Below are 21,879 nucleotides of genomic sequence, written 5' to 3'. Positions count from 1 at the left end.
CTCCCTCCACCTGCTGTGGATGGAGGTGTTATAGTGGAGGGGTGGAGGTGTAATAATGGAGGGGTGCACAGAGCAATGGTCAGAGCCGGATCACGGGCATGTCAACATGTTTGGCAGCTGCTTTTACCTTCCAGCAGGAGAAGAAGAGCCACACAAAGGTTGAGTTGGAAGATCGGGTTTCCCCAAATAACAGCCTGCTGTTGCCAGCTCTGAGAGGAACAAAAGCACAACTACTCACCGTGAACGAGAGAACCGACGAAAAGAATGTTCCTTCATCATATCGTGAGAGTTTGGAGAGAACGCCATCCAGAACAGCAGCAAGCTGACAGGAGAGAGAGAGAGAATTTTAAAATGTGTTTACACTTTAAAAAGCTCTTGATTTAAATCTAATTGTCGACTTAAAAACAAGTACTTAACATACATCTTAACATACATATCTAACATGCCCAACTATCATTCAACAACAGCTCAACACACAACAACAAACAGGTAAGCCCCCTTTTATCCGAGCTCTGCGGCAGAAACCAGCTCATCCTCTATGGCTGAACACAGCACCTTTACAACACCACATGCTGTAAGTGTGTCCAGACCCTCATTGTTCTGGAATAATTAAAACCTACCTGATCCTGGCCTGGACCATCCTGCTAAAAAACAGTTATCCTGGCCTGGACCATCCTGCTAAACAACAGCTATTCTGATTTGGACCATCCTGCAAAACGACAGTTATCCTGGTCTGGACCATCCTGCTAAAAAACAGTTATCCTGGCCTGGACCATCCTGCTAAAAAACAGTTATCCTGGCCTGGACCATCCTGCTAAACAACAGCTATTCTGGTTTGGACCATCCTGCAAAACAACAGTTATCCTGATCTGGACCATCCTGCTAAACAACAGCTATTCTGGTCTGGACCATCCTGCAAAACAACAGTTATCCTGGTCTGGACCATCCTGCTAAACAACAGTTATCCTGGTCTGGACCATCCTGCTAAACAACAGTTATCCTGATCTGGACCATCCTGCTAAACAACAGTTATCCTGGTCTAGACCATGCTGCAAAACAACAGTTATCCTGGCCTGGACCATCCTGCTAAACAACAGTTATCCTGGTCTGGACCATCCTACTAAACAACAGTTATCCTGGTCTGGACCATCCTGCTAAACAACAGTTATCCTGGTCTGGACCACCCTGCTAAACAACAGTTATCCTGGTCTGGACCATCCTGCTAAACAACAGTTATCCTGGTCTGGACCACCCTGCTAAACAACAGTTATCCTGGCCTGGACCATCCTGCTAAACAACAGTTCAATATCGCTTCTACACACAAACGACCATTTTGGCTGTGCTGCAATGGAATTCAAGAGTTGGCATTTCTATATATTTAATTTTTTGTATTTTTCTCCCTAATTGTGTTTGGCCAATTACCCTACTCTTCTGAGCCATCCCGGTCTTTGCTGCACCCTCTCTGCCGATCCGGGGAGGGCCGCAGACTTCCACATACCTCCTCCAATACATGTGGAGTCACCAGCTGCTTCTTTTCACCTGACAGTGATGAGTTTCACCAGGGGGATGTAGCGCTGGGAGGATCATGCTATTCTCCTCAGTTCCCCCTCCCCCCCGTACAGGCGCCCTGACTGACCAGAGGGGGTGCTAGTGCAGCGACCAGGACACATACTCACATCCGGCTTCCCACCCGCAGATATAGCCAATTGTGTCTGTAGGGACGCCTGACCAAGCCGGAGTTAACACAGGGATTGAAACCAGCGATACCCATGTTGGTAGGCAATGGAATAGACCGCCATGCTACCCGGATGCCCGGCATTTATATCTTAAATGTCGGCTATATTTGAAACCAAGAATAAAAGTGTTTGTAAACTTTTAAACCAAGAAATGGATCTTCAAAATTGGGATGAATAAAACTACTACAGTATGATGTTAAAAGTTCTCATTCTTTTGCTGTGAGCTGACCGTTCCACTTACATAGCACCCAACTAATGAGGCATGTAGATTTCACTCCCAGGTGAGATGCTAGTGCAGCAGCATTGTCAAGACTGGGCCTAGCCAGTTCTACCACCTGACCCAACGTGACAACCTTTGCCCCGCAGAACAGTTTTGACACAGTGGGTCCGATGTCGCAGGGCGTGTCCATACACCCACCATACACCATTGGTTCTTTTAAAAGCCAGCTCAGAGAATCAGAACAGCCCATTCTCTCCTTCTTAAACATATTCCACACTCTTATGAGCCCATGATAAAAACCAGGCAATCCGTTGATGTTTGAGTTGTTAAGATCCATTCAGAACAAAGGCAAATCTATTCCGAGTCCACAACAACGTTGAAGTATTGCACAGGCTACTGGTCTCCAGACTAAGTCTCTAGGCCCAGTGAGCAATCTCTGAATGAACTGGAGGCAGAAGGCTTCACCCCTGCTGGCCAGATGGATCAGTCCTTGACCCCCTTCATCTTTAGGAAGGTACCACACACCTGAGGAATCCAGTGCAAGTTGTCCCAGAAAAAAGTTCACTAGCACAGCCTGAATCTTGGCCAGGAGGTTGGGTAGAGGATCAACGCATGTTAATCGATGCCATAGAGTCGATGACACCAGGTTGTTGATTACTAACATGCGACCTCTATATGACATTTTTGGTAGAATCCATTTCCACTTCTTAAGACGCCCTTCTACTTTTTCCAACACATTCTCCCAATTCTTATTTTAAACAGTTTAATTCCCCGCAAACACTCCCAGATATTGAATCCCTCCCCCTTTCCATGTCAACCCCCCAGGTAACATGAGCTTACCGTTCAGTCCCTCTCCTACCATGAGTGCCTCACTTCTTCCCCAGTTTACCCTAGCTGATGATATCTGACCAAACTTGTTCACAGTTTTTACTAAGACATCAACATCTCTTTGGTCCTCTACAAGCTCCATCGCCCACATAGGCAGAGAGCTTAAAAGTTGCACTGCAACCAGCAAAAGCGACTCCAGACAACTTACACCTCAATTTATGTAACAGGGGCTCAATGGCCAGAGAGTACAACATTCCAGACAAAGAACATCCCTGCCTAATTCCCCTTTGAACCTTAACAGGAGCAGCGAGAGAAAGAGAGAGAGACAGAGACAGACAGACAGAGAGAGACAGCGAGGGAGAGAGAGAGACAGAGAGACAGAGAGAGAGAGGGAGAGAGAGAGAGACGGAGGGATAGAGACGGTTTAATGCGGGCAAATGCTAACAGTGGGACAGAGGGTCCAGTGTGTGGGGATATTTCTTACATTGATTTTTTTTTTGGTCATTCATACAATCATTCCAGCATATTCCAAAACATGCGAAGTGAATGCAAATTCTAATTTCTGTCTTCTCTTCATCAGATCTATCTGAAGGTGGACAGAATGTGTTGTGTAGTAGGTTCTACCTTTGAGACCAGACAGGAAATCATGTCTTTGAATGTGTGGTCGATGAGGACATCGATCCTGGAGTGGTACTGTTGCTGTGGGAGAGAGAGAGAGCAGGGAGGAAAATGACTCAGAAACAAACAATTACATTATCTCTCTGAAAACACACACACTCGCGCGCATACACACGCACACACACACACAAACCAGACACACACACGCACCCACAAACCAGACACACACACACAGGGCCAGCAGACAGCGAGGTGCTGGCTGAGTTAAGCAGCTAATAGGCTCCTCATGTGTGTGAATGAATCCCGTCGGTGCAGGAAGACGAAGGAATCTGAAGGATTGGGTTTTGTGTTTCTCTAAGGCACCGGTCCAGCTGCCACCACGACCAAAGACTCACACAAGATTCAATTAATCCGCCATTTCATGTGTCCCCCCTCCCCATCTTTCCATGGGCAAAAGAAGACAGCCAAAAGGAGAGAGGGTAAAGAAAAGGGAGAGAGAGAGAGGAGAGGGAGAGCGAGCTTCAGTTTGTGGTAGTGAATGGGAGCCTCGCTCGTCTGCACAGCAGCAGGGGAGTTCATCTCTGGACGACAATGGCCTTTCACTGGGCGTCTAAAGAACACCCAAATTAAAAATTTCAATCAACAAAGCTGCAGATCGCTGACAAACTGTAGGTCCACAAGGTCACCGTCAGCCCTCTTCTTCTTTTCTCCTCTCTTTCTGCCGCTTTACAAATGCAGCCCTCTCTCAGGGAACATATTTCTGCTCTCATTAACATGCTGCTTCTGGCTTTTTCTCCAGAGCGGCAGAAAGAGAGATGGAATAGCTTGAGAATAGAAAAAGAGATGGAATAGCTTGAGAACAGAATGAGAGAGGGAATAGCTTGGTCTGCCATGTGCACCATGAAAAGAACAATTATGTCTTTTAAAAACATTTATTTGGTTGTCAGCAGCCAAACGCTCGTTCACTTTTTATTAGAAAACCTGTTAGCATGTTGGAATCCCCCCCCAACCCACACACACACACACACACTCGCCTCGCCAGCTGAACTCCAGCGTGAGTGAGTCGGCTTCTGGATGGAGCTAAATCCTGTCTGAAGGCCACGCGGTGCTGATGCCATTCTCTCTTTACAAGATGGTGAGTCACACCTGTGCTGAAAATACCCGCGATGGCAAATGCTGTTTTTCCCTCATCTCCGGATCCTTTCTGTGGCTGGTTGATGTTCAGTGACTGACACTCAAACCCCAGTGTGGACCAAGTTTACCATCAGGAAGAGCAGAAGATGTGTGTGTGTGTTAGATGAGGCCAGACTGTCTACACACTGAAGGATTAGTCGGGTTGTTTTACATCCTGAGTCTTATCGTCATAGTTTTTCCATCATTCATATCAGCTATGGTCTCATTTTCCTCACCAGCTTCATTCAGTAGATGTTGGACATGGACCACTGCTGGACTCAGCTGCACAGCAGTGTCTTATGGGACAACTGGCCAGGAGGGTCAGACATGTTTCAACAAGGCCAGTTTAACCTTATTATCTAAACCACGTATGTGGAAGTGAAGGTTAAAAGTTCTGATGTGAGATGTCCAATATGATCAATGGTGGATGATGTTGCTGATCTACTTCCTGGTTCAGCCTGCAGGAAGTAGCAGCCTATACTTCCTGTAGGTAGTAGTAACATCCAGAAACTAGCCGGCCAGCACCATAGAGAAGTCATAGCTCAGCGGTGGCTAACCATGTTGCCATGGAGAGCCAGGTGTGTGCAGGTTTTCATGCCAGCCCGACTCCACACGAGTTGATTTCACTGACATATTCTTCCTCTTTGGTTGAACGTTGCTGATCACCTGGTGTGGAGTCCGCTAGAATGAAAACCTGCATACACATGGCTCTCTATGGCACATGGTTAGCCACCCCTGTCATAGATGATGGACAGTCATGGACACAGTCTCTAGGGTCCTGTCCTGTCCAGGGTGTCTCCCCGCCTGCTGCCCAATGACTGCTGGGATAGGCTCCAGCATCCCCACGACCCTGATTGAGATAAGCAGCTTGGATAATGGATGGATGGACACAGTCTGACAGACACTAGGGGGTGCTGCTGTTTAAAGACTCCTGTCCACTTGTCCTATAAGACACTGCTGTAAAGCTGAGTCCAGCAGTGGTCCATATCCAGCATCTACTCACATTTTGCTGAGATCATAACTGATATGCACGATGATAAAACCATAAGATCCAGGATGTAAAAAAAAAAGAAAGAAAATTTCCTTTAACATCCAAACACCATTTTAAGTGGACTTTAAATAATACATGGATTGTATTTCTGGAAACCTTCCAAAAAGAGATAAAATATCTCTTATTCAAGCCCCCAAAGGAACCTCCAAACTTTACAGTCCTGAAAACCTTCATTTCTGGTGAATTCCTGTGGTGCACCTAGTGAGGTGAGGTTTGTCTGACTAAATCTCAGAGCTCCATCCCAAATTAAACATCTACAATGGTGAGATGCAATCAATGTTCATAACTTCATGTATAAAACTGTCTTGTAAATAAATTAGTGTAACGTGCACGACTCGCTAGCCCTTGGCTAATGGGTCGGACCCTTTAGTTGACTGGTTAACGTAGTCGCCTGTGGTGCGGGAGACCTGGGTTCGTGTCCCAGGTGCGGCGGTTCCCTGGCTGCCCCCGAGTGCACTACGTAAGCAGCCTGGGTATGAGGGACGTGTGTGGTGTGCTGGTTGTGGTGTATGTGTATGTATGGATGTGTGTATGTGTTGTGGGTGTACAGTCGTGTTGTGTGTACTGATGGGTGGAGGACTCACCCACTGTCTGTCCGTCTGAGACACCGTCAGGACACACGGCCATGAAGGAGAGAAAGAAGGAAAGCAACATCAGCAGTCTATAATCCCCGTCATGAGAAGAAGAGTGATGATGTTTGTGGAGACAAATGAGCTTCATGTGTCACCTCAGTGGGTGAGGTTGTGCTTCAAGATGGACAATCAAGCAGGGAGGGACAAATGCCACCAGCAGATCTAAACTCTAGTCCCTGCTCGGCTCATCTGATTCCTTCTGGTTTTGTGGTTGTTGTTTTGTCATTCTGCTTCAGCAAGAAACTTGTTTTCTTACTACATTTAGAATTTCTCTCTGTTCAAATGTTCTGTTTTTAACAAACATCACTACTGCTTTGTTTGCTGGTGAAAAACACTTTAAAGAAGTGCAATATTTTTTCAAAATAGTGCAGAAAGCATCGGCATACTGTCTAAGTATCCCTATTTATTCATGTGTGACTTATTTTATACTGTATTTTAAGCTTGTGCGAGAACTTTGGTTCCACTGTGTTGTTTTAAATGTGCTGTATGAATAAACCTGACATGACTTGACAGTAATATAAATGTGTTTTAACAGAAAGACTGATTAAAAAATAAAACCGCACAAATCCTGAGCCAACCACCATGGTACCTCCTGACCGGTGTCCAGCACACACAGTTTGGAGCACTGTCCTCTGGCGTCCATCAGAACATTGAACATGGTGCAAACCGAGGAGGAAACCCGGAAATCGGTGGACTTGCTGGCTTTCTGCATTGTCTCATGGAAGGCTGATTTTGTTCTGTGGAGAAAAACAGTAAACACACACCGGCACGTTCATCTTCCTCGACACACCAGATGAGGCAGTATTCTCTACACTGTCTATATGCTCCAACAGTTCACCTTCTGGTTGCTGTTCTCGGCACGTTAACTGATGTGATTCCAGGTTTGGTCATCATGTGAAGGTACCAACATGAATTCAGCAGCAGAGAAACAGGCAGCACATCACCACAAACACGCAGCAGCACATCTCCACAAACAGGCAGCACATCACCACAAACAGGCAGCACATCACCACAGACAGGCAGCACATCACCACAAACAGGCAGCACATCACCACAAACAGGCAGCACATCACCACAAACAGGCAGCACATCTCCACAAACTGGCAGCACATCACCACAAACAGGCAGCAGATCTCCACAAACAGGCAGCACATCTCCACAAACTGGCAGCACATCACCACAAACAGGCAGCATATCACCACAAACAGGCAGCACATCACCACAAACAGGCAGCACATCACCACAAACAGGCAGCACATCACCACAAACAGGCAGCACATCACCACAAAGGAGTAAAATGGGAAATATAACAACAGAGAAAAGGTGTGAAAATGATCCAGAAGATACAAGATCCACATAGAGAGACAAAAGGCAGAGGAGCGACAGACAAAAAGCGAGAGAGAGAGAGAGAGAGAGAGAGAGAGAAAGAAATTTCAACAACACTTTAATAAAAATCACAAAAGAGTTACAACATAAAGACCAACATGGTCAGTAACACAAGAGTCACGGAATGTAAATCATCTCAGGACACTCCCCAAGATCAGCTCATCATCCACAACACAGCAAAGTACATGTTTACAACACCACACACTGCCAACACTTTCCAGATTGTCCATCATTGTGAAGTAGTAAACATCTACTGTTAAACAAGCTCTTAACATTCTTACAAACACAGAAACAGCATCATCATTGTCCCCAGCATCCTCCATTTTTTGCACTCCCCAGAATGACATTAAGAAGCTGGTGTTTGACCTTTTTTTTTCTGAGAGTACCTGTAGCCCAGAATGAACATGGGTTCAGAAAAGATGTCCCCATACAGTCCAAAAACATTTTCCAGCAGAGTAAAAAGTGGCAGTGAAGCATGTAAGCTCCTCCAGCTCCACAAGTTTGCATGAGTCCCACCGGGTTGGTTGAAACCGCTCTGGAATCAGGAACACCTTAAAACACCACCACGATAATCCATCCATCATTATCAAAGCCACTTATCCAACTGGGGTCGCAGGATGCCGGAGTCTATCCCAGCAGTCACTGGGAGGCAGGCAGGGAGACACCCTGGACAGGCCGCCAGTCCATCACAGGGCCGACACATTCACACCTAGCGACAATTTAGTACGGCCAGTTCACCTGACCTACATGTCTTTGGACTGTGGGAGGAAACCGTAGCACCCGGAGGAAACCCACGTAGACACGGGGAGAACATGCAAACTCCACACAACACAAACTGGGATGACCCCCACGGTTGGACAACCCTGGGGTTCGAACCCAGAACCTTCTTGCTGTGAGGCGACCACACTAACCACTGCGCCACCGTGCCGCCATTATGATAATAAATCTGTCAAAATGCAAAACCAAAGATAAGCAACTGCAGATAGAAAAATATCAAGATGGCGCCATGGATGGTAGCCTCAATTCTACGCTCGTACTTTTTTTCTTTTTTGAATTTTCCCACCTTTGTCACCACAATTGTATCCGGCCAATTACCCCACTCTTCCGAGCTGTCCCAGTCACTGCTCCACCGCCTCTGCTGATCCGGGGAGGGCTGCAGACTACCACATGCCTCCTTCGATACATGTGAAGTAACCAGCTGCTTCTTTTCACCTGACAGTGAAGAGTTTCACCAGGGGGACATAGCGCGTGGGAGGATCACGCTATTCCCCCCCAGTTCCCCGAACGGGCACCCCGACTGACCACAGGAGGCACTAGTGCAGCGACCAGTACACATACCCACATCCGGCTTCCCACCCACAGAAACGGCCAATTGTGTCTGCACACCCGACCACGCCGGAGGTAACATGGGGATTCAAACCAGCAATCTTGTACCTTTTCTGTTTAGTTTCCAGTGCCCACTCACATACAGCAGGGATGAACTTTTAAGCCTCTAACTGTCCACTGGATAAAGTGAACAGACTTTTTTATTGAATTTTACTGACCGTTTTAACAAAATTCTTGCTGAGCTTTTGGCTGGGGAAGCACTTAGCAGACTCCGTCGAAGACGCCGAAGGGGTAAGTGAGCCGGAGTGCTCGTTAAACTGCGACAGTGGGGATTTAGAATCGTGCTACTGTCAATTCACCTGGTGAATGTCCACTCTCTGGCCAACAAGATGGACGAACTCCTACTCATACAAGGAAAAAACTTGGGACTTCTCCAGATCTGCTGTCCTATGCCTCACTGGAACTTGGCTTAGTGAGCATATACCGAACAGTACACGTCACCTGCCGCAGTTCCAACTCCTCCGTGAAATGGTGCTATCGGGGGGGTGGGCGGCATAATTATCCTAGCAGATTTTAATGAAGCAAACCTCAGCCACGAGTTTCTAAAATACAGACAGCATGTTTAATGTCCCACCAGGGACAAAAACATTCTGGACCATTGCTACACAGTATTAAAGGACACCTATCGTGCCCCGTGCAGCCCTGGGATTCTCTGATCACTGTTTGATTCATCTTATCCCAACCTACAGGCAGACACTAAAATCTACAAAGCCTGTGGTTAAAACTGGTAAGTAAATGGACCAATGAGTCAAAACTAGAGCTCCAGGACTTCCTTGACTGCGCTGATTGGAGTGGTTTTGTGGCAGCATCTACACACCTGGACAAACTTACTGACACTGTGAGATCTTACATCAGCTTTTGTGAGGACATGTGTGTGCCCACCAAAACTTTCTCTAACTTCAACAACATTAAGCCCTAGTTCACAGCAAAACTCAGGCACCTTCATCAGGCCAAAGAGGAAGCCTACAGGAGTGGAGATAGGATCCGGTACAACAAAGCCATAAATACACTCATAAAGGAGATAGTAGTGGCAAAAACATGCTACTCTGAAAAGCTGAAAAAAAGGTTTTCAGCCAACAACCCATCATCAGTCTGGAGTGGTTTGAAAGACATTACCAACTACAGCAGAACCCCCCCCCCACACACACACACACACACTGCAGGGAACCATCAACTGGCTGACAACCTAAAAGGGCTTTACTGCAGGTTTGAAAAACAAACTTTCACACCCCTCACCCTCTCTGGTCCCAACACACAACCAACTGCACCCCCTGCCAGCCACTCTCCCCTCCCCACCGACCCCCCCCCCCCACCTGCACTCAGTATCTGTGTTGAGGACATGCGCCGGCTCTTCCAGAGACAGAAGACCAGGAAGGCTCCGGGCCTGGATGGCGTGTCTCCCTCCTGTCTGAAAGTCTGTGCTGACCAGCTGGCCCCCATTTTCACAATGAACTTCAACAGATCACTGGAGCTGTGTGAAGTCCCCGCCTGCTTCAAGAGCTCCACTACCATCCGGGTCCCCTAAAAACCCTGTATCACAGGATAAAATGATTACAGGCCCATTGCCTTGATGTTTGTGGTCATGAAATCCTTCAAGAGACTGGTGTTGGCCCACCTGAAGGAAATCACAGGCCCCCTGCTTGACCCCCTGCAGTTTGCCTAGAGAGCAAACAGGTCAGTGGAGGATGCAGTCAACATGAGATTGCACTACATCTTCTAACACTCTGACTTCTCAGGCACACACGCAAAGGTCCTGTTTGTGGACTTCCACTCAGCGTTCAACATCATTGTCCCAGATCACCCAGCTCACTGTACCAGTGCTTGTCTGCCAGTGGATTTTAAAAATTTCCTGACAGACAGGAGGCAGCTGGTGAGGCTGGGGAAAATCACATCCAGCACCCGGACAATCAGCACTGATGCCCCCCAGGGATGTGTGCTCTCCCCTCTACTCTTCTCCCTCTACACAAATAACTGCACCTCCAGCTACCCATCAGTGAAACTCCTGAAGTTTGCGGAAAACACAACCATCATCGGCCTTATCGGGGATGGTAACGAGTCTGCATATAGATGGGAGGTTGATCAGCTGGCCCTCTGGTGCGGCCATAACAGCCATAATAATCCAGTCTGTCCTCTGCACATCCATCACTGTCTGGTTTGGATCAACCACCAAACAGGACAGGGACAGACTACAACGGACAGTTAGGTCTGCAGAGAAAATCACTGGTGCAACCTGCCCTCCATTCAGGACTTATACACCTCCACACTCAGGAAATGGGCAGGCAACATCACTGCAGACCCATCACACCCTGGTCACAACCTGTTCCCACTCCTCCCCTCTGGTAGGCGCTACAGAGCACTGTACCCCAAAACACCCAGATATAGAAACACTTTCTTTCCACGGGCTGTCATTCAAATGAACACTCAACACTGTCAATAAATCCACCATGTTGTATATACTGTACTGTACATGTTGTATATACTGTGCTGTACATGTATATACTGTACTGTACATGTTGTATATACTGTACTGTACATGTTGCATATACTATACTGTACACTGTACGTATACTGGTAAGTAAGCTGCTAACATGTATTTCAGCATCTCTGATATATTCTCTGCACCACTGCACTTTATCACCTCTTATTTCACTTGTATAAGTCAATACTTGTGTATATATGTGAAGGTTGTTGTGTTGTAGTGTTGTTACTCTATGTTAAGTACACTGAGAGAGACACAACACCAAAGTCACATTCCATGTAGTGTAAACCTGCATGGCCAACAAACATGATTCTGAAAAGATAGAATACAAACTCACGCTTGAACGCACACTCACTCTCACCGTCTTCCACTCTCAGCATGCACGAAAGAGAGATAGAGACAGATAGACAGAGAGAGAGACAGACAGACAGACAGACAGATAGATAGACAGAGAGAAAACACACTAAAATAAATGTTTTGATATGCACCATATGAATCATTGTTTGACTGACTGATTGGTTGATGACAGTAACTTGCCCACTGGTATTTGGAAAATTCAACCTGTGCCGTTGTTGTGTGTGTTGACTCCAGCAGGTGAAAGGGTGTCCTAATAAATAAAATGGAAGACTACATGTATGAACAGTGTGTGCGAGGGTGTGTGGGCCCTGGACAGTGAAGAACAGAATGTCTGGCTGGTTTGTTGACCTTTTAACGCAGGCGTCCATCATGTCGCTGGCCATCAGTTTGAGTCTCTGTTCCAGGTGTTTAGCGAACTCAGGCTCAGGCCAGTGGAGGTCGAGTACAAATATCTGCAGAGCATCCAGCTTCCAGAAGAGATCTTCTGACGTGGCCGAGCCATTGCTGAAAAACAACCGGCAGAGTTACATTCAGCTGCATCTGGAAAATGACAACACGCCAGTCTTCACAATTAAATCAAAAATAAAACTACAATTAAATGATGACTTTGAGGACAAACATCTGGCTGGCTGGATGGAGGTTTCCCCATGTGGCTGATGGAGTAGGGGCAACAGGATTTGGAGGATCGGGACTTAATGGTCGGTGCTTTACAAGAGAATCAGATCTGTAAATGAGAAACACTCTCGGTAAATTTTCCGAAGCAAACTTTCATCTGCTTGGTGTGGAGATGTAGTCACGTGTTAGAGAACTTTCCTGGGCAACTAAATGTGACAGTTTGCTCAAAACAAGGCAGAACATTCTGAGCAAAACCATAGAAGAGACCAACAAAAAGACTCGGTATGTTGTGTCTGCACGGTGCCGAATGTGTGAACAAGCCAACAGCAGTTCACAGAAACCTCCTCCTGTCTGGAACTGGTCCAAATATCACCTGGTCTGTCATGTCATGGTTGACTGGCAGGTCACAGAGTTCGACTTTGTTTTTCCGGTTCGTTTCTTCACAAGTTCAATCACCATGGAAAGATGAATACGTCTGAATGAAGAGTTGCTGCGAGGATATCCTCGTCTTTATCATCAATCACGCAACGAAATGTGCTCAATTTCACTAACAGTCCGCTCTGGTGAGCACTTCCTTGTAATCATTTAGCGCCCCCGAGTGGTGTGGACTGGCTTAACAGAGAATAAAGCGTTCCTACTGAGTATCCCAACAGCAGTGTTGGGGGATGCGTTCACTGGTGCTTCTTGTGGGAAAAGTAGTTTTGTCGCCTGGAGTTTACTGCCCGCCCAAATGACACAGGCAGAAGAAGAATGTGTTGTCTTGTGTCAGTCTCCCAACCACACCCGGCCCACAGCCATCTCTCCCCTGAGCACATGTTACACAGCAACACATGGCGATGCTTGCTGCCTCCAACATCCAAGTGTACAGCAGCAGGCTCCACTGATCATCAGGGGAGGAGGAGGTAGAGGGGGAGGAGGAGGAGGGGCACATTCACCCCTTTACTTTTCTCACTTGGCTTTTAAAAGACTGTTACCTTAACAAGTGGCGTGCGGGAATGAACGGTTTGGGCTGCATCCCCTCATGTCTAATTAGCTGCGCCCCCCCCCCAATACACACACACACACACACACACCCTCCTCCTCCTCCTCCTCCTCCCCAGGGAGCAGGACGAGCCCACACACCCGTCTGTCCTCGCTAATCAACTGCCAGAGTCCTCCTTCCCTCTGAAGCGAGACAGTCAGGGATTACAAGGCAGAAGCACTGTGTGTACTACTGTGTACTACTGTGTCTAGTACTTTACAGTTCTGTGTGCTTTGTGTAGTACTTAGTAGTACTGCGTGTTGTATTCTTAAGTGCTGTGTAACACTATGTGAAGTACTATGTGGAACCGTGTTTAGCATTATGTGTAATACTGTGTAGTACTGTGTACTATTATTTATACTGTATACTACTAATAGTATTACTAGTATTATTGATAAATTGACAGTGTTGTGCAGTTGTGTAGGGCAGAGTGTTGCAGTACTGATGTGTTGTTGTGCAGGGCAGAGTGTTACAGTACTGATGTGTGGTTGTGTAGTTGTGGAGAGCAGAGTGCTGCAGTACTGATGTGCAGTTGTGGGGAGCAGAGTGTTGCAATACTGATGTGTAGTTGTGGAGAGCAGAGTGTTACAGTACTGATGTGTAGTTGTGGAGAGCAGACTGTTGCAGTACTGATGTGTAGTTGTGGAGAGCAGAGTGTTACAGTACTGATGTGTAGTTGTGGAGAGCAGAGTGTTGCAGTACTGATGTGTAGTTGTGGAGAGCAGAGTGTTGCAGTACTGATGTGTAGTTGTGGAGAGCAGAGTGTTACAGTACTGATGTGTAGTTGTGGAGAGCAGACTGTTGCAGTACTGATGTGTAGTTGTGGAGAGCAGAGTGTTACAGTACTGATGTGTAGTTATGGAAAGCAGAGTGTTGCAGTACTGATGTGTAGTTGTGGAGAGCAGAGTGTTGCAGTACTGATGTGTAGTTGTGGAGAGCAGTGTTACAGTACTGATGTGTAGTTGTGGAGAGCAGACTGTTGCAGTACTGATGTGTAGTTGTGGAGAGCAGAGTGTTACAGTACTGATGTGTAGTTGTGGAGAGCAGAGTGTTGCAGTACTGATGTGTAGTTGTGGAGAGCAGAGTGTTGCAGTACTGATGTGTAGTTGTGGAGAGCAGAGTGTTGCAGTACTGATGTGTAGTTGTGGAGAGCAGAGTGTTACAGTACTGATGTGTAGTTGTGGAGAGCAGAGTGTTACAGTACTGATGTGTAGTTATGGAAAGCAGAGTGTTGCAGTACTGATGTGTAGTTGTGGAGAGCAGAGTGTTGCAGTACTGATGTGTAGTTGTGGAGAGCAGTGTTACAGTACTGATGTGTAGTTGTGGAGAGCAGAGTGTTACAGTACTGATGTGTAGTTGTGGAGAGCAGAGTGTTGCAGTACTGATGTGTAGTTGTGGAGAGCAGAGTGTTACAGTACTGATGTGTAGTTGTGGAGAGCAGAATGTTACAGTACTGATGTGTAGTTGTGGAGAGCAGTGTTACAGTACTGATGTGTAGTTGTGGAGAGCAGTGTTACAGTACTGATGTGTAGTTATGGAAAGCAGAGTGTTGCAGTACTGATGTGTAGTTGTGGAGAGCAGAGTGTTACAGTACTGATGTGTAGTTGTGGAGAGCAGAGTGTTACAGTACTGATGTGTAGTTGTGGAAAGCAGAGTGTTACAGTACTGATGTGTAGTCGTGGAGAGCAGTGTTACAGTACTGATGTGTAGTTATGGAAAGCAGAGTGTTACAGTACTGATGTGTAGTTGTGGACAGCAGAGTGTTACAGTACTGATGTGTAGTTGTGGAGAGCAGAGTGTTGCAGTACTGATGTGTAGTTGTGGAAAGCAGAATGTTACAGTACTGATGTGTAGTTGTGGAGAGCAGAGTGTTGCAGTACTGATGTGTAGTTGTGGAAAGCAGAATGTTACAGTACTGATGTGTAGTTGTGGAAAGCAGAATGTTACAGTACTGATGTGTAGTCGTGGAGAGCAGAATGTTACAGTACTGATGTGTAGTCGTGGAGAGCAGAATGTTACAGCACTGATGTGTAGTTGTGGAAAGCAGAATGTTACAGCACTGATGTGTACTTGTGGAGAGCAGAGTGTTGCATTACTGATATGTAGTTATGGAAAGTAGAATGTTGCAGTACTGATGTGTAGTTGTGGAGAGCAGAGTGTTACAGTACTGATGTGTGGTTGAATAGTTGTGGAGAGCAGAGTGTTGCAGTACCAATGTACAGTAGTGGAGGGCAGAGTGTTGTAGTATTGATGTGTAGTTGTGTAGTTGTGGAGAGCAGAGAGTTGCAGTACTAATGTGTAGTTGTGTAGTTGTGGAGAGCAGAGAGTTGCAGTACTAATGTGTAGTTGTGTAGTTGTGTAGAGCAGAGAGTTGCAGTACTAATGTGTAGTTGTGTAGTTGTGAAGAGCAGAGAGTTGCAGTACTAATGTGTAGTTGCGTAGTTGTGGAGAGCAGAGTGTTGCAGTACTGTTGTGTAGTTGTGGAGATCAGAGTGCTGTAGTACTCATGTAGTACTCATAGTTCAATAGGACAAGTAAACGTAGACCTGGAATACTGAACTGTAACACGCTGTCCTACTCCAACATGACAAGTAAACGTAGACCTGGAATACTAAACTGTAACATGCTGTCCTACTTCATGGGTTCATATCTATTAATCCCGGGGCATTGTTGAGCAGCCTCCGTCTCCCATGTCTTCACGGCTTCCTGCTCTGGAATGGGTTCCTAAAGCTTTCACTGCCACGAGAAATGAAAAATGTGTGGATGAAACCCAGGAGCCTCTCTGAAAACCTGAACCAGGCTGCCGAAGTCATTTTACTCCCCTTAAATATCTTCAGACCAGGAATCCTCATATCACCTCTCTCCTGTATAGTCTTATGCACACACGTTACCGCTCCCAAATTGTATAAAGTTCTTAAAGTTTGCTTTTTTTATGTGTGTGTGTGTGTGTATATATATATGTATATATATGTGTGTGTGTATATATACGTATATGTATGTATATATATGTATATATATATGTATATGTATGTATGTATGTATGTATATATATATAGTTTCTCGTTTGTTTTTTGTTTTCACTCTCTTGTAAGTATAAAAAAAACCTGAATGGCAGAAGAAAATGAAACTGTTATTGATTGATATACATTTTGTAATATATACTGCTGTGAAAAATAAAGAATAAATAATAAAAAAAAATCTTCAGACCTTCCACAACTCCAACAGCCACTAGGCTGAGAAACTACATGTAAGATGACATCAGACTCCACCCATACGTAGCAAACCTATGAAACACTGAAACCAGGAGTACCAGGAGTAAATACCTAACACCACCTCCAACACTTCAGAAGAATAATCTCAAACACTGGACTGACGTCTGCTGATGATGGACCACAACAACCATCAGAGTGCTCCAGAACATGGAAAGGCCTTGTATCCACCGTGGAGATCAGACATCGTCAATGTTTCTACAGAGGAACACATCAGCTGCATCCCTCCACTATGTCCGACAAAACCACAACCGCAAGGACCTTCACCCTGCCCAACCACCAGCTGATAATACTGGTAGTTCTAGTACTACACACAATAATACCACGAATTAACATTGTACGGGGCATCTGAGTTGGTAGGCAACGGAATAGACCGCCACGCTACCCGGACGCCCTATCAGACACTTTTTAAAGGAATTTACAGGAGAGCCAGAAATGAATAAATAAATTGAAATGTTACAAACTGAAATCAGAGCGCTACATAGTAATCACATAGTAGTATTATATGTAATAGTAGTGGTATTATATGAAGTAGTAGTAGTAGTACATCTGTGACATAGCATTCATATCATAAGCAAGAGTACATGTCATGCTGAGTTTATTTAGTGTGTCTTATGTCAGCTATAGGTGGTGAATAGGAGAATCTAAATATAAAGTACATTTACACTGACACCAGTCAGAAAACTGACAAATCAAAGTGTCAGGTGTAGGTAGAAATTAAAGTGTCAGGTGTAGGTAGAAATGAAGGTGTCAGGTGTAGGTAGAAAGTAAAGTGTCAGGTGTAGGTAGAAATTAAAGTGTCAGGTGTAGGTAGAAATTAAAGTGTCAGGTGTAGGTAGAAATTAGTGTCAGGTGTAGGTAGAAAGTAAAGTGTCAGGTGTAGGTACAAATTAAAGTGTCAGGTGTAGGTAGAAATTAGTGTCAGGTGTAGGTAGAAATAAAAGTGTCAGGTGTAGGTTGAAAGTAAAGTGTCAGGTGTAGGTACAAATTAAAGTGTCAGGTGCAGGTAGAAATGAAGGTGTCGGGTGCGGGTAGAAATGAAGGTGTCGGGTGCGGGTAGAAATGAAGGTGTCGGGTGCGGGTAGAAATGAAGGTGTCGGGTGCGGGTAGGAATGAAGGTGTCGGGTGCGGGTAGGAATGAAGGTGTCGGGTGCGGGTAGGAATGAAGGTGTCGGGTGCGGGTAGCAATGAAGGTGTCGGGTGCGGGTAGGAATGAAGGTGTCGGGTGCGGGTAGGAATGAAGGTGTCGGGTGTGGGTAGGAATGAAGGTGTCGGGTGTGGGTAGGAATGAAGGTGTCGGGTGTGGGTAGCAATGAAGGTGTCGGGTGTGGGTAGCAATGAAGGTGTCGGGTGTGGGTAGGAATGAAGGTGTCGGGTGTGGGTAGGAATGAAGGTGTCGGGTGTGGGTAGGAATGAAGGTGTCGGGTGTGGGTAGCAATGAAGGTGTCGGGTGTGGGTAGGAATGAAGGTGTCGGGTGTGGGTAGCAATGAAGGTGTCGGGTGTGGGTAGGAATGAAGGTGTCGGGTGTGGGTAGGAATGAAGGTGTCGGGTGTGGGTAGGAATGAAGGTGTCGGGTGTGGGTAGCAATGAAGGTGTCGGGTGTGGGTAGCAATGAAGGTGTCGGGTGTGGGTAGGAATGAAGGAGTCGGGTGTGGGTAGGAATGAAGGTGTCGGGTGTGGGTAGGAATGAAGGTGTCGGGTGTGGGTAGGAATGAAGGTGTCGGGTGTGGGTAGGAATGAAGGTGTCGGTGTGGGTAGGAATGAAGGTGTCGGGTGTGGGTAGCAATGAAGGTGTCGGGTGTGGGTAGGAATGAAGGTGTCGGGTGTGGGTAGCAATGAAGGTGTCGGGTGTGGGTAGCAATGAAGGTGTCGGGTGTGGGTAGGAATGAAGGTGTCGGGTGTGGGTAGGAATGAAGGTGTCGGGTGTGGGTAGGAATGAAGGTGTCGGGTGTGGGTAGGAATGAAGGTGTCGGTGTGGGTAGGAATGAAGGTGTCGGGTGTGGGTAGGAATGAAGGTGTCGGGTGTGGGTAGGAATGAAGGTGTCGGGTGTGGGTAGCAATGAAGGTGTCGGTGTGGGTAGGAATGAAGGTGTCGGGTGTGGGTAGGAATGAAGGTGTCGGGTGTGGGTAGGAATGAAGGTGTCGGGTGTGGGTAGGAATGAAGGTGTCGGGTGTGGGTAGGAATGAAGGTGTCGGTGTGGGTAGGAATGAAGGTGTCGGGTGTGGGTAGGAATGAAGGTGTCGGGTGTGGGTAGGAATGAAGGTGTCGGGTGTGGGTAGGAATGAAGGTGTCGGGTGTGGGTAGGAATGAAGGTGTCGGGTGTGGGTAGGAATGAAGGTGTCGGGTGTGGGTAGGAATGAAGGTGTCGGGTGTGGGTAGCAATGAAGGTGTCGGGTGTGGGTAGGAATGAAGGTGTCGGGTGTGGGTAGCAATGAAGGTGTCGGGTGTGGGTAGGAATGAAGGTGTCGGGTGTGGGTAGGAATGAAGGTGTCGGGTGTGGGTAGGAATGAAGGTGTCGGGTGTGGGTAGGAATGAAGGTGTCGGTGTGGGTAGGAATGAAGGTGTCGGGTGTGGGTAGGAATGAAGGTGTCGGGTGTGGGTAGGAATGAAGGTGTCGGGTGTGGGTAGGAATGAAGGTGTCGGTGTGGGTAGGAATGAAGGTGTCGGGTGTGGGTAGGAATGAAGGTGTCGGGTGTGGGTAGGAATGAAGGTGTCGGGTGTGGGTAGGAATGAAGGTGTCGGGTGTGGGTAGGAATGAAGGTGTCGGGTGTGGGTAGGAATGAAGGTGTCGGGTGTGGGTAGGAATGAAGGTGTCGGGTGTGGGTAGGAATGAAGGTGTCGGGTGTGGGTAGGAATGAAGGTGTCGGGTGTGGGTAGGAATGAAGGTGTCGGTGTGGGTAGGAATGAAGGTGTCGGGTGTGGGTAGGAATGAAGGTGTCGGGTGTGGGTAGGAATGAAGGTGTCGGGTGTGGGTAGGAATGAAGGTGTCGGGTGTGGGTAGGAATGAAGGTGTCGGGTGTGGGTAGGAATGAAGGTGTCGGGTGTGGGTAGGAATGAAGGTGTCGGGTGTGGGTAGGAATGAAGGTGTCGGGTGTGGGTAGCAATGAAGGTGTCGGGTGTGGGTAGCAATGAAGGTGTCGGGTGTGGGTAGGAATGAAGGTGTCGGGTGTGGGTAGGAATGAAGGTGTCGGGTGTGGGTAGGAATGAAGGTGTCGGGTGTGGGTAGGAATGAAGGTGTCGGGTGTGGGTAGGAATGAAGGTGTCGGGTGTGGGTAGGAATGAAGGTGTCGGGTGTGGGTAGGAATGAAGGTGTCGGGTGTGGGTAGGAATGAAGGTGTCGGGTGTGGGTAGGAATGAAGGTGTCGGGTGTGGGTAGGAATGAAGGTGTCGGTGTGGGTAGGAATGAAGGTGTCGGGTGTGGGTAGGAATGAAGGTGTCGGTGTGGGTAGGAATGAAGGTGTCGGTGTGGGTAGGAATGAAGGTGTCGGGTGTGGGTAGGAATGAAGGTGTCGGGTGTGGGTAGGAATGAAGGTGTCGGTGTGGGTAGGAATGAAGGTGTCGGGTGTGGGTAGGAATGAAGGTGTCGGGTGTGGGTAGGAATGAAGGTGTCGGTGTGGGTAGGAATGAAGGTGTCGGTGTGGGTAGGAATGAAGGTGTCGGTGTGGGTAGGAATGAAGGTGTCGGGTGTGGGTAGGAATGAAGGTGTCGGGTGTGGGTAGGAATGAAGGTGTCGGTGTGGGTAGGAATGAAGGTGTCGGGTGTGGGTAGGAATGAAGGTGTCGGGTGTGGGTAGGAATGAAGGTGTCGGTGTGGGTAGGAATGAAGGTGTCGGGTGTGGGTAGGAATGAAGGTGTCGGGTGTGGGTAGGAATGAAGGTGTCGGGTGTGGGTAGGAATGAAGGTGTCGGGTGTGGGTAGGAATGAAGGTGTCGGGTGTGGGTAGGAATGAAGGTGTCGGTGTGGGTAGGAATGAAGGTGTCGGGTGTGGGTAGGAATGAAGGTGTCGGGTGTGGGTAGGAATGAAGGTGTCGGGTGTGGGTAGCAATGAAGGTGTCGGGTGTGGGTAGGAATGAAGGTGTCGGGTGTGGGTAGGAATGAAGGTGTCGGGTGTGGGTAGGAATGAAGGTGTCGGGTGTGGGTAGGAATGAAGGTGTCGGGTGTGGGTAGGAATGAAGGTGTCGGGTGTGGGTAGGAATGAAGGTGTCGGGTGTGGGTAGGAATGAAGGTGTCGGTGTGGGTAGGAATGAAGGTGTCGGGTGTGGGTAGGAATGAAGGTGTCGGGTGTGGGTAGGAATGAAGGTGTCGGGTGTGGGTAGGAATGAAGGTGTCGGGTGTGGGTAGGAATGAAGGTGTCGGGTGTGGGTAGGAATGAAGGTGTCGGGTGTGGGTAGGAATGAAGGTGTCGGTGTGGGTAGGAATGAAGGTGTCGGGTGTGGGTAGGAATGAAGGTGTCGGGTGTGGGTAGGAATGAAGGTGTCGGGTGTGGGTAGGAATGAAGGTGTCGGGTGTGGGTAGGAATGAAGGTGTCGGGTGTGGGTAGGAATGAAGGTGTCGGGTGTGGGTAGGAATGAAGGTGTCGGGTGTGGGTAGGAATGAAGGTGTCGGGTGTGGGTAGGAATGAAGGTGTCGGGTGTGGGTAGGAATGAAGGTGTCGGGTGTGGGTAGGAATGAAGGTGTCGGGTGTGGGTAGGAATGAAGGTGTCGGGTGTGGGTAGGAATGAAGGTGTCGGGTGTGGGTAGGAATGAAGGTGTCGGGTGTGGGTAGGAATGAAGGTGTCGGGTGTGGGTAGGAATGAAGGTGTCGGGTGTGGGTAGGAATGAAGGTGTCGGGTGTGGGTAGGAATGAAGGTGTCGGGTGTGGGTAGGAATGAAGGTGTCGGGTGTGGGTAGGAATGAAGGTGTCGGGTGTGGGTAGGAATGAAGGTGTCGGGTGTGGGTAGGAATGAAGGTGTCGGGTGTGGGTAGGAATGAAGGTGTCGGGTGTGGGTAGGAATGAAGGTGTCGGGTGTGGGTAGGAATGAAGGTGTCGGGTGTGGGTAGGAATGAAGGTGTCGGGTGTTGGGGTAGGAATGAAGGTGTCGGGTGTGGGTAGGAATGAAGGTGTCGG

General features: G+C 47.6%; 1 protein-coding gene across 2 annotated transcripts in view; it reads right to left on the bottom strand.

Annotated features, from left to right (window-relative positions):
• The window catches only part of cadps2 (Ca++-dependent secretion activator 2), a 238,848-nt gene that overhangs the window by 35,336 nt on the left and 181,633 nt on the right, over positions 1-21,879 (bottom strand). For both annotated transcript variants that reach the window (XM_056281254.1, XM_056281255.1), the window contains 5 exons: positions 12,215-12,370; positions 6,848-6,995; positions 3,409-3,483; positions 239-322; positions 95-127 (listed from right to left, as the gene is read on the bottom strand). In XM_056281254.1, the coding sequence (XP_056137229.1) occupies positions 95-127; positions 239-322; positions 3,409-3,483; positions 6,848-6,995; positions 12,215-12,370 (496 nt within the window). The remainder of the gene's footprint in view (positions 1-94; positions 128-238; positions 323-3,408; positions 3,484-6,847; positions 6,996-12,214; positions 12,371-21,879) is intronic.

The sequence above is a fragment of the Lampris incognitus genome, chromosome 6, assembly GCF_029633865.1.
Source record: "Lampris incognitus isolate fLamInc1 chromosome 6, fLamInc1.hap2, whole genome shotgun sequence".
NCBI lineage: Eukaryota > Metazoa > Chordata > Actinopteri > Lampriformes > Lampridae > Lampris > Lampris incognitus.
The sequence above is the reverse complement of the archived record's forward strand: the minus strand, read 5'-3'. Positions and strand labels throughout refer to the sequence as shown.